Source organism: Pinus tabuliformis, chromosome J, assembly GCF_031772625.1.
Source record: "Pinus tabuliformis cultivar Carrire ecotype Pingquan chromosome J, CPIR1, whole genome shotgun sequence".
NCBI lineage: Eukaryota > Viridiplantae > Streptophyta > Pinopsida > Pinales > Pinaceae > Pinus > Pinus tabuliformis.
This window is the reverse complement of record NC_142295.1, coordinates 1,129,841,290-1,129,853,626: the sequence shown is the minus strand read 5'-3', so window position 1 is coordinate 1,129,853,626 and position 12,337 is coordinate 1,129,841,290. Positions and strand designations below refer to the sequence as shown.

Genomic DNA, 12,337 nt, shown 5'->3' with positions numbered 1-12,337 from the left:
GCCTTTTAAACACTTGATTTGTTCTAATAATTTTTTGTTAAGGTCTTTTAAGCATAAATTCTCTTCTCTTTGATAGACTTTTGTTGAATTTTTTTGTCAAAACTTACTTTTTCTTGTTTTAACTTGTGCTTCTTAGTTTTACACTTTTTGACTTGTGCAAGAAGTTTCTCATTATGGTTCGTTAGATGCCAAATTTCTTTGTTTATTTCTGTTGATTTTTCATGAAACCGATCTTGGAGATCTTTATATTTGTTTTTTGATGCTTCATTCTTTTTTTGAAGTTTTGCGATTTCTTCTTTTAATTTTTTAATTTGTGTATGGGCGCTATCTTGATATTCTTCTAAAGTAAACAATCTTCGACATTTGGGACAAGGTATTCTGTGATTTTTAAAAATCGATAAATACTGATCTTCTGCTCCACAAAATGGACATCTGGTCCAAAATGTAGAGCTGTATACGAAATCCACAGTTTATCTGTTCATCTTCAAATTAGACTCTCTCTCTCCAGTGATGAACTTTCTTTTGTGTTTGTCGCCAAGCTTAGGGTTTAAAGGTAACCCCTTCCTAGCTTCTTATAATAAATATTATTATCCTCTCTCCTTTTGTTTTTGTTTATTTGTTTGTTTCTTTTTAAATAATATATATATATATATATATATATATATATATATATATATTTTTTTTTTTTTTTTATTTGCTTTTTTTATATCTAATTAATATATTTATATATATCTATATATTTTTAATAATATAATGCCTTTTTTTTTTAAATTTTATATATTACTTTTTTTTTTCTCTCTTTCAATAATACTAATAAATCAAACTTTTGTTTTGATTTTTAATTGTAGTCACTTCTTTCCTTTTTAGTACAATGACGACTTTTAATTCATCCCAACTTCAATTTTTCGTTTTAATAACTTAAATTAAAATTCTTTAATAATTGATCAGTAACCCTTTAGTTTCAAGGTACCTTAATAGACAATTATTTGGCTTTCCTAAGAGATGCGAAATGGGTGGTGGCTCTACAAAAAGCATACAGACGCGTCGAATTGTTTGGGTTAATTGTTCAACGTTCAATGGCACAAGGCTTCATACGACGTATGGTTAGTAGTGAGACAACAACAACAAATATGGTGAAGTGGAAACAGGGGCGGAGGGAACTCAACAACCAAACTGTGGAAGGTAGGGAAGTCCGAAGGTTGCAGACAATAGTTATGGCGGCTGCAAACCTTGGCGCATGGGTTCTTGAGGCGGAAGCGGCTCAAACAGTGCAGATGGTGGCCGGTTTTCGGAACAACGAGGAAGGGTGGCAGATAGACAGTGATTGAATGGTATTGTGGGCAGAGCGATGGTGGCAACGGTGTGTGCAACGTGCGCAGTGGCGCTTCCGTAGCTGTGTCAATATGTTGTTTTGGAGCGTATGGCTATGTAAGAATCGACCAACGTGTAGTCGCAGGGATATGCTGGCAGACAGTCGTGGTAGTTGGCGAATGTGACTATGGCTTCCAAAGGGTCGATTTTTTTTTATATATATATATATTTTTTAATATTTACCCTTTTTTTGTATTTTTTTTCTATAGTTTAATTTTGTTTTGTTTTTTGTTTTTTTTATATATCCTCTATATATATATATATATATATATATATATTTCTTTTTATCTCGATTTTTTTCATAATATATAAGCTCTTTTCCTCTTTTTTTTTTTTTAATATCTATGTTTTCTTGTTATGTACTTATATATTATTTTCTTGTCTCTTTTTATTTTTATTTTTTAAATGGCCAAAGGCCAACTGGTGAATTGGAGAACCTCCCACTTCATAGCGAAACACTTGAGTCTTGATGACAACAATATTGACTGAGTTTGATGGCTAAAAGCCGGGATCAGACGTGGCTCTGATACCAATGTAACGACCAAAAGTCGTATACGCAACAAAAATATTTAAAATACTTTGTAGACAAAGACATCCATCGTAGGACGGTAATTGTAAATTGTATAAAAAAATTGATGTAGGATGATACAAATGAGAATGAGGGTCTTGTATATATAGCTAGGTAAGTACCATTTCACGAAGAGTCATGTCTATAGAGACAAACTCCCTGTTCTTTTTCACGGTCTGGACAAACATTTGTTAGGGAAGTTGTCGTTTCAACCCAATTTGCCAAAGGTCATGTTGGACTTGGCTTGTAGTTCTGGACCTCTTTTGCAAAACTGTATCTTCTGTCAACTTAGCCTAAGCATTTGGTGCCAAATCCTCCACATAAGGTAGGATCTGTTTCTCTTCTTGGCTTATAGAGTTTCAGATTCTCTGCATTCACAACTAATTAAATGTGCATGTATGGGGGTAATTTGAGTTTATAGGTGTTTTCTCCCACCTTTTCCAGTATCTTGAAGGGACCATATGACATAGGCTTGATTTTTTGACCAGGATTCTGTAGCCTTTCCTTGTTCAATTGTAACCACACTCTGTCTCCCACCTTGATTGACTTTTTGGTCCCGTGCTGATTATGCTTGGCCTTGTATAATTCATGTGACTTCTATAGTATCTCTTGTACATGTAAATGGATTTGCCCAATCTTTTCTACAAATCTTTTTTCCCTTAAGGCATTCCCTGTAAGATCCTCCCTCACTCCCCATTGCCCATGTGCAATATCCAAAGGTGAAGGTGGAAAATTTCCTAAACAAGTTTCATATGGGGACTTACCAGTAGAAGTGTGGACTGCTCTATTATAAGAGTGTTGTATATATACCAAATTTTCAAACCAAGTCTTGAGATGCTTCTGATCGTAACCCCACAAAAGCTGCACCAAAGTCCCATTGGTTACTTTTGTTTGCCCAGTTGTTTGTGGATGGAATGTTGTAGACCTCTTCAACTTTGTGTCCATCTTCTCCCACAATGTAGTCCAAAATGCACTGAGAATCTTGTGTCCCTATCTAAAATGATGCTCCTTGGTATCCCAAAGTGCACCCTGCCCTGTCCAAACAACAAGCTTGCTTCTTGCCCATTGATGGTCTTTTTACCGGGCATCGGAACACACATCTTGTTGAACCTAAAAACTACCACAAACAGGTAATTATGCCCCTTCTTGGTTGTTGGTAAACCTCCCATAGGGTCCATGGAAATGCTTTCCCAGGGATGAGTGGGTACAAGTAAGGGACGATATAGACCCTGTTTCCTATTACTAGTCTCGCTGGTACAACAAAGCATGCATCCCTATGTTGCATGGGTTCCCGAACCCGGGGGTGGGGTTCTTGAACCCGTCCCGGGTTCTCGTCCCCAAGTATTGGATTCGGGTTCGGGTGCTTCTGAGAAGAACCCATAAGAACCGGGTTCTTCATTAAAAAAATTTGGGTTCTTTTGTCTTGACGGGTACAGAGAACCCTGATGATGGGTACTTGGAATGCCAAAATTAGGTTCTTTGGGGTTCTTTTAGTTTTTATATTTTATTTTTTAATTAATTTAATGGGCTTCTCCTAATATTCTAGGTAGCTAGTTCTTCATCTTGCGAGAGGAATTGGAGTACTTATGCCTTTATCCATTTAGTAAAGAGAAATATGTTGGGCTCAAAGAAGGCAGAGAACTTAGTGTACGTTCATAGCACACTTCGTCTCATATCTCGAAAAGACCCTGGATACGAGGGTCCTTTCAAGGGATGGGACCAATACACAAACGATGCTATGTGTGTGGACGAGGAGATACAACCAGATGGCCTTATTGAGCTACCTCCAATTGCTATGGATGAGCAAGAGCCTCAGGATGAGAGTGATCCCTACTTGGAGAGCATGCTAACTGAAGATCTGAGTGATGTTGATGACATTGCTTGAGGAAGCCATTGTTCACTATTAGGTATTTTTATTTTAGTATTTTAAAATTTCCCAGTTCTTGTTTGGAGATGCCTTAAGACAAATTTTGAATGTAGTATGACAATGGACATATATCATGATTCTTATTAATATGTAAACTCCAATTTGCACTTGATATCAAACTAGAAATTTTGAAATTTCATTGTGAATGTTGAATGTTCAATGATGTGCATGTTTAAATATTTAAAGTTTAAATCATAAATATTTTAATTTTCTTGTTTAAAGTTGAAAAATATACAAATTCATATATATTATAATTTATAAAATATAATATTTATAGATATATATAAAAATTATAATATACCCCTGACGAACCCACACACCCTGTTTCGAAAAATGGCGTACCTGTCCCCGTCCTCGCACCTGTACTTGTCCCCGAACCCACGTTTCCTGGCAACATTGTTGCATCCTTCTTATTAACCTAGCTACTTGCTTTTGCATCTTGGGCCAATACACATACCTCTGCAAGTTGGCCACTATCTTCCCTACATCAAAGTGCCCTGCAACCTTGGAGGTGTGAGCCTCTCTAATCAGTTGCAATCATTCACCTGTAGGAACACATAACTTATCCATTCTGTAGAGTAACCCGTCCTAGAAATGGTAGTCAACTGTGTTGTAACCATCGTGCACATGACTCTGGATTTGCAACTGCTGAAACACCTCCTTGAAGTCCTCATCCTCTGAATGTGCTCTCTGAATGCATCATGGGTGAATGGCTCCATGTACATCAGAGTTCTCAAAGCTATGATCTTACACCATTGGAAAGGTCTGTGTGTATAGAATAGGGAAAAAAATGTGGTGCTAAAGTGACAAAATTTTACCCTCGAAAAACGTCATTTAATGCTTCAAAATGCTCCCAGAAGGTTTCAGACCAGAATTCGCTAAATTGGGTCCCACTGGTAAAAATGGTCCTGTGAGCTGATTCCTCCACTTTGAGAGCATCGAGATGGATGACAAACAAAATATAAAGATCCAATCCGGATAAGGTTTTCCCCACACTGAAACTGCAGTGACACTGTTGGCAAAAAGAGAGACTGCTTGTGTGATACATTTCTTTGATTTTTGGTTTTCTTCGAATTTGCAGTGAAATATATATTTTTTTAAATGTGGTAGTGTGGGTTTCCTTTTTTTAAAAATGTTGTAAGCCTATAGTCTTTTTGTGATGTTGACTTCAAGACCATGGTTATTACAGAATGAGCTCAAAGTTTCCAGTTGTTTTTGGATTCTTTCAACTGTATAAATTATGAAGACAATGTACAATAACTTGCTTTAAAGATGAGAATATATTGAATTAACTTTTGAAAAAAGCTTATGAATTGTTACTTTGAATGGATTTGTGACGTGCATTGGATCTTCACAATTTTTCTGTATTTTATAATTGTAGTCTTTTCGAACATAGCTTGCTGTTCATTTGATGATATTTTCCTTACAACACTAGGGAAAATTACAGCCTCATCAGAGTTGCAATTTATGTGATAGATTAGTTCAAAAGCTTAATCTCATCTGTTCCTAAACAGTCTACCATAACATGTCATTTCCAGGCTGTTGCTAGTTGTTTTAACTTTTAAGGCTTATAGTATTATTGGAGAATTGGATTGGATGTCTTAAGATTTCCTTGTCCTTTACTTATTGCAGGAGATTTCTGAATATTCTCATGTTCCTGGCCAAGCTGTACTTCATGCTGGTCGTCATCGTCATGGAGCAAAGATCATTACCTCTGGTTATAGGGTGAATTTGATCCTGTGGTGTAGAAGGCAAGTTCTTTCCAAAAGTTTGGTTTTGTAGGTGTTGTCATATCTCAACCTTATAAGGGAGATATTGATTCAAGTTTATTGATTATTATTGAGTTTAGATGTGTTATGTCATGCATAGGACTCACTTACTCAACACGAAACTGATTGAATGTCTTTACCCATAAGGGAGCCTATCAAATACCTTGGATCGATCTGATTTTAGCCAGTTAGATGCAAATCTTTGCCATGTTATGGTTTTAGGGTCTCATGTTTTGTTTGTTGAAATAAATCCTCTCTTCCTGTTGGCACTACATAATCTCTTTCTACTCTACACAGCAAATTGCAGAATATCACTCATGTCCTTGTGTTGCTAGAAACTCTAGTAAACCTTTTCCTATATTTATGATCCTTGCATGGTGCACAACTTGTGCTGAACGTGGAGGCCATTATAGCTACGTATGAGAGATACATAATTTCTTGCTACTCTGTGCTTAGGGAAACACTGAATACCTCTCATGTCCTGAGGACTTCTGGCACTCTATGACAATTTCTTATCATTTATGGTCCTTGCCCTTATAGTTGAGGAAAATAAAATTTCCTAACCTAGGATTGAAAATATCAAGGTTTTACTCCTAGGAATGCTTGTGGGCCCTTCACAGTAAGTAGAGTTCCATTTATGAATCATGGAGGGCTTCATAAATTCAACATGATTTTCTCACGATAAAATTTAAACACAACCTTGGAGGTCATGGGACTACGCAGTCTGCCTTTTTTCCTATAATTCTATGTCATAGTCTTCTGTCACACAAATTTTTTCAGCCTTTTTTCTTCCAGAAAATTGGCCAAGTATGACCAGTGTTATGAACTCAAATTTAGTATTACTATGTTTTGAATATAAATTTGCCTCATATTTTCTGTAAAAGTTCATGTTTTTATTATATTTTAGAGATTTCCCACTGAAGACCTGTATGTTGTTGCTACTTTGATTTCTTGTTTTATTGTTAAGATACTATAATCAGCAGAGCGGCTGTTTCAGTTTCAACTAATTAGATAGCTTAGGCTTTTTTAGGGTTTTGTTTGGCTAATTTCTATTATTTTGTAGAAACTGAATATCATAGAGAGGCGCATTACTGATCACCTAACATTGTAACAAGGATATATTTATTCGTTGTAGTGCTTGACGCTATAGGAGTGTGTAATCTTGTGGTTATTTTGGTTTTTCATTTTTATCCTTGAGATACTAAAGCAATTTCAACAAAGTACATAGCTGAGGTTTTTCTGGTTGATTCTATTATTTTGTACAAAGTGAATATCATATAGAGGGACAATACTAATTACACAAACAAGGATATACCCTATGTTGCCAGGAAACGTGGGTTCAGGGACGGGGACGGGGATGGGTGTGTCACTTTTTGAAACAGTTTACGTGGGTTTGTCGAGGGTATATTATAATTTATATATATTATATATTCTATAAATTATAATATATATGAATTTTGAAATCTTCCAACTTACAACAAGAAAAATAAATAATTTAAAGACTAAACATGAACATTCACTTTGAAATTTCAAATTTGATATCGAGTGGAAATGGCAATTTACAGATTGAATTGAAGACAATAACTTCCTTCAAGAAGAAAACCAAAGTAGATTACAAAATTAATATATCTGAGTAAAGAACTTTAAACCATAAAAACACATTCCTCACATATGGATACCATCACGCACCCATACGAACCGGGTTCTTCCCATAAGAACCTGATACTCAATACTTGTGGCCTGGGTTCGTTTGCTTAAATGGGTCCATTGTACCCCAAAAATGGGTGCGTGAACCCCGAAAATGGGTGCATTATGGGTTCCTATGTGGTGTCGGGCAAGAATAAAATTCGTATCGTAATAAAACATTTCAAATTTAAAGTTCGTAGGTCTTAAAGTCCCATCATTTCGAAAGAAGTATAGTTTTTTTTTTAATTTCTTTGCCATCAGTTTTATCAAAATTCCTTAGTAAATTTCAAATCTAAAGTTTTGAGGTCATAAAGTACCATCATTTCAAAAGTACAGGTTTTTAAAATTTCTTTGCCATGAATTAGTTCCTGGATTTTATTTCTTAATGATATAATCACTAATTAGTAATGCATGCCTCTAACTGAAATACGGCATCCTTTTACAGAAATACCATTAGGTACATGTCATCTTAATAATGATATTTGCATTTAAAAAAACAGAAAAATACCATTATGTACAAGTTATCTGAAGCTTGAAGGATATATGCACTTATAAAAATACGTTTTGCTATCAATTTCCTTGTGTCTTCTGCTCTGATAAATTTTTCCACAATGTGAATACCCATATAATATAAATGTATCATCACACTCAACACAACACTTCGATAGTGAGTTCTTTATTTATTTAGTGGTATCCATAGTTTTAAAAACCGGAACCGGTGACTGGACCGGTCCACCTAATAAACCGGGTTTCGAACCGGAACCGTCAAACCGGGACTGGTCAGATCTCAATGAATCGGTTTTTAAAAAAATACATTAAATATTTATTTTTTAATAAAAAAATTATTTTTAAGATTTAAAACCATCTTTCTAAGCCAAAAGAGACAAAAGATGCAAAGTTTGCTCATTTATATACCATGTAAAGGTGAATATATCAAAATGGCATTGAGTGCAATACATATCATCGACAAAATACATAAGCAATGAGGCTCTAAATGGCCTATAAAGTCCAAAAACATTGCTACAAGCTATGAGGCCATTGGCCTACTACAAGACTACAAGTCTAGACTCTATACATGATCAATCATCAAATTCATCACCACCACTAGACACATGATCATCGTCATCATCAGGAGCTACATAGACATCATCTAGTTCAGAGTCTAAGGATGCCTCAACCTCATCCACAACCTTAGTAGCACTGCCACCAATAACAATAGAAGTGGACCTAATGGAAGCATGAGTTGGTTGAGCTGCACGACTAGTGCCTTCCATTGGTTGTTTTCCTTTCCTTGATGTGGCTACTAATCCTGGTTCTGATGGCGCCACCAAATCTGGTTCATCCCCTGCTAATGCCATGTCAATGTCAAAATCAACATCAAACACAAGATCTTCAGTCGCCTCCACCCATTATGATGTTGGATCAATATCGTCCAGCACAATGGGATCTAGATCAGGGGTTTTATTCATCATTTGGTTTTGCCTTAGTCGAAGGTTGTATTGCACAAAGACAAGATCATTTAACTGTTTTTTTTCCAAACGGTTTGTGTTCTTTGTGTGTATGTGCTCAAAAACAGAGCAATTACACTCACAACCTGAAGCATTGCAAATTTGGCTGAGGACCCTAATTGCAAACTTTTGCAATTGAGGACATTGACCACCAAATGACTCCCACCAATGTGCTGCAAAGAAAAAGACATTAATTAGTAACTTAGTCCATTTCATTACTTATTTAAAAATTACAAGTATTTATAGATAATTTGAATTGTAAATTTGTAAGCAATTTAACTTGAAAAGAAAAACAATTTGGAAATTGGAATTGCTTACCTGGTTGATCCACATTTCTTGCCATCTTTGCCAAGTTTTTGCTAAAGGTACCAGCTGCCCTCCTACTAAAAAGAGTAAGTTGTCTATGTATTTCCAATTGGTCTGCATGGATAGGGACCATGCGCTCCAATCAATCAATCAATCCAACTCTCACCTCCCCATCCCGCATATCTCTTAGCCGAGCTTTATAATGATACTTTGGGTTCAAAAAATACCCAATCGCATGTGTATGGCGATGACGTTGATTGTTCCATCTATTATCACTGGTCTCCCCTATAAGACCATATTTTGCTAATTCGTCCTTATAAGCTGCTCGTATCTTCTCCTTTCCCTGATCCATAGCCTCATAAATGTAGCCCATGGCCAATTTTTCCCCATCCACCTTCCTTAGCACCTTAACAAGGAGCTTGGTAATTTTCACAAGCTCTGCAGACCTTTTCCAAAAATAATTGTCAAACACTTTCTTTTTGGTGTCTTTGGCATCTTGTTTATGAAACCACCGAGATTCAGTCCTATCATCAGAAGAAAACATTTTCTGCAGGTTTTTCTGTTGAGCATTGAGACATTGCAATGTGAGGAAGCGAGTTGCAAATCTCGTAATTGCAGGCCTAACAAGCTCCTTGCCCCCAATGTTTTTCCTCATTAGGGCCAATGCCCATGAGTGGTTGTAAATGTATTTTGTAATACACCTGGCATGCTCTACATTGTTTTTTACCCACTCCACTTTGCCTATGTTCTCAAGCATGAGGTCTATGCAATGTGAAGCACACAAAGTCCAAAATATGGTCCTATATTTGGACTCAAGCATCTTTCCAGCAAGAACATAGTTTGAGGCATTATCTGTGATGACTTGCACAACATTCTGCTCCCCCACTTCCTGAATAATGTCTTCCAAAAGCTCAAATAGAAGGGTTGCATCCTTCACCTTATCAGATGCATCAACTGATCTCAAAAACATGGTTCCTTGAGGGCAAGAAGCAAGGAAATTAATGATAGTGTAGTTCTTTCCATTGATCCATCCATTTGACATGATGGAACAACCTGTTTTGAGCCATGGTGGGATTAGAAGAGGCAATGGTGGCAGGGGATGAGAAATAACTCTGGATGTTTGTTCTCTTTGTTCCCTTTGATTGTTGGCCAAGAGAAGGGTGAAAGGGGTCTGTTGTCACACAAAGTGTTTGGGCACTGCAACAACGCTCAGAGTAAGGGTTGTCACTGTAATCCTTACTCACTTTGTTTAGACTCTTTCCTAGACAATTCAAGGGGGGTAGTCCCTAAGGTGAATGGATGAAGATAGTCTATGGAACACAGGCTCTAGGAGATTTAAGGATGAACAACTTGATGAATTTAGAACAAGTCTTGGTCAATTGAGATGGGTAGATTAAAATAAGACAACCACAAGATAAAATTGATTATAGACCAGTGCCTTTATATTGAATTAATCATAGACTAAATAAAACAAGTTATCCAAAGCAAATTTATAAATGTGGCAAAACGACGATCATGGAAACTCTATCATGCAAGAGCTTCTAGCAATTAAATCCGAAATCTAGAAGAATTTAACTTTCTCCTATAGTCAATGTGATGTTTAAAACATTAATCGCACTTGACAGTAAAAATATCACTACCACGAAAGGACACCAAGGAACTTTAGATTAACAATTTAATTATTCCTTAGGCAATTAATTTAATGTGATAAATGAAGAAATCAAATTTTTTAATGTGAGGAAAGTAAAACAAATCAAAGGGTTAATAAATTAAATTTTTAATAGGCCATAGGGCACATCAAATTTTTTTAATGTGAAAGCGCAAGTCCTCCTTTAATTTATTTCTCTAGCAATTCTAAAGTCACCAAACAATTTTTAAATTTTTTAGATTTTTAATGTTTTTTTTTTTAAATATTTTTTAAATGTTTTTGAAATGAATAAAAAATCAAAATCATAAGTTAAAACAAAAAATGGAAAAATGTAAAATAAAAAAAAATAAAAGTAAAAAAACAACAACCTAAAAAAAAATCGAATTTTAAATTAAAATGAATTTAACCAAACCAAAGTTTAAAAAATAAAATAAAAAAATAACAAAACCTAAACCTAACGCATATCAAAATAAAGTAATGAAACAAAAGGAAATGAAATGTTTTTGCAGGCAAGCTCGACGACGACGACGAAAGAGAGAAGTTTTGAAGAGCAGCGAGTAGGGATACACAGGGCTTGGCAACAAGTTAAGAGGGAGCGGGCAACGAGCAGTCAATGGAAACATCGGAAAGAGTTTGCATGCAGGTCAATGGAGGAAAAGAAGGACGCGTAGAGGAGGAATGACAGCGTTGGAGACTCGAGGAAGAAGAGCTGTGAGTAAGGGAGAGGAATGGAGGGATAAGGGAGGCTGTTAGAGAGAGTGAGGGTTTGTAAAAAAAAAATAAACGTAGAGGCAACAAGTTGAGGGTTGAGGAAGGGTTTGCAGGCTTGCAGACAATATGGGTTAGGAAATCAAATTTGTTTGAGGAGGAAGAGTGAGCTGCAAATGGAAAAACGCAGAGATGAGGAGAAACCCCAAAACGTAGGCAGAGAGAAACCCACCAAAAGAGGGAGAAAGAAAAAAAATTTGAATTTTTCCAAAGAAGGGAAAAACACAACAGAAAACGGTAGCCTAAAAACATAAAAAGATTTTCCAGAAAATCTTGATTAAAATGATATATTCCTGCTTCAGATTTTCTTTCACGAAGCTTATGAAATCCTCAGAAAAATTGAAACCCTTCAGACTGTAAAATATTTTGAATAATGTCCTTGCAAAATGGTATTGAGGCTAGATCTTACCCTTTAGAGCCTAGATCGGGCTTCAAATCAAACTTCTCTTTTAGATCTGCAACCTGTACCTAAAAGCAAAAACACCCAGAACCAATATATACAAAAGGTAAATAAAACTCCAGAAACTGAAGTCAGAAAACCAAAAAAAGTTACAGATCTATGTACAAGAATGGTAGACCTATTAGGTCTGAGGAGTATGAGTCCAACTCCACTCCCATATCTGATAATCTAAGGCTCTCAACAACTAGATCTATCAATTTTCCACACAAAAATTAAACTTTTTAAAAAGGAGGCGCTAACTCGAAATCCTTCGTATATCACCACTTAAATCTTATGATAAGCCCGGAGTTAATTTAGCTGGTTTCTTCAGAAAACACGGATTGACA

At 35.9% G+C, this 12,337-nt stretch overlaps 1 protein-coding gene across 2 annotated transcripts in view; it reads left to right on the top strand.

Annotated features, from left to right (window-relative positions):
* The window catches only part of LOC149231052 (2-oxoglutarate and iron-dependent oxygenase domain-containing protein CP2-like), a 172,399-nt gene that overhangs the window by 128,837 nt on the left and 31,225 nt on the right, over positions 1-12,337 (top strand). For both annotated transcript variants that reach the window (XM_089379104.1, XM_089379103.1), the window contains one exon: positions 5,499-5,617. In XM_089379104.1, the coding sequence (XP_089235230.1) occupies positions 5,499-5,617 (119 nt within the window). The remainder of the gene's footprint in view (positions 1-5,498; positions 5,618-12,337) is intronic.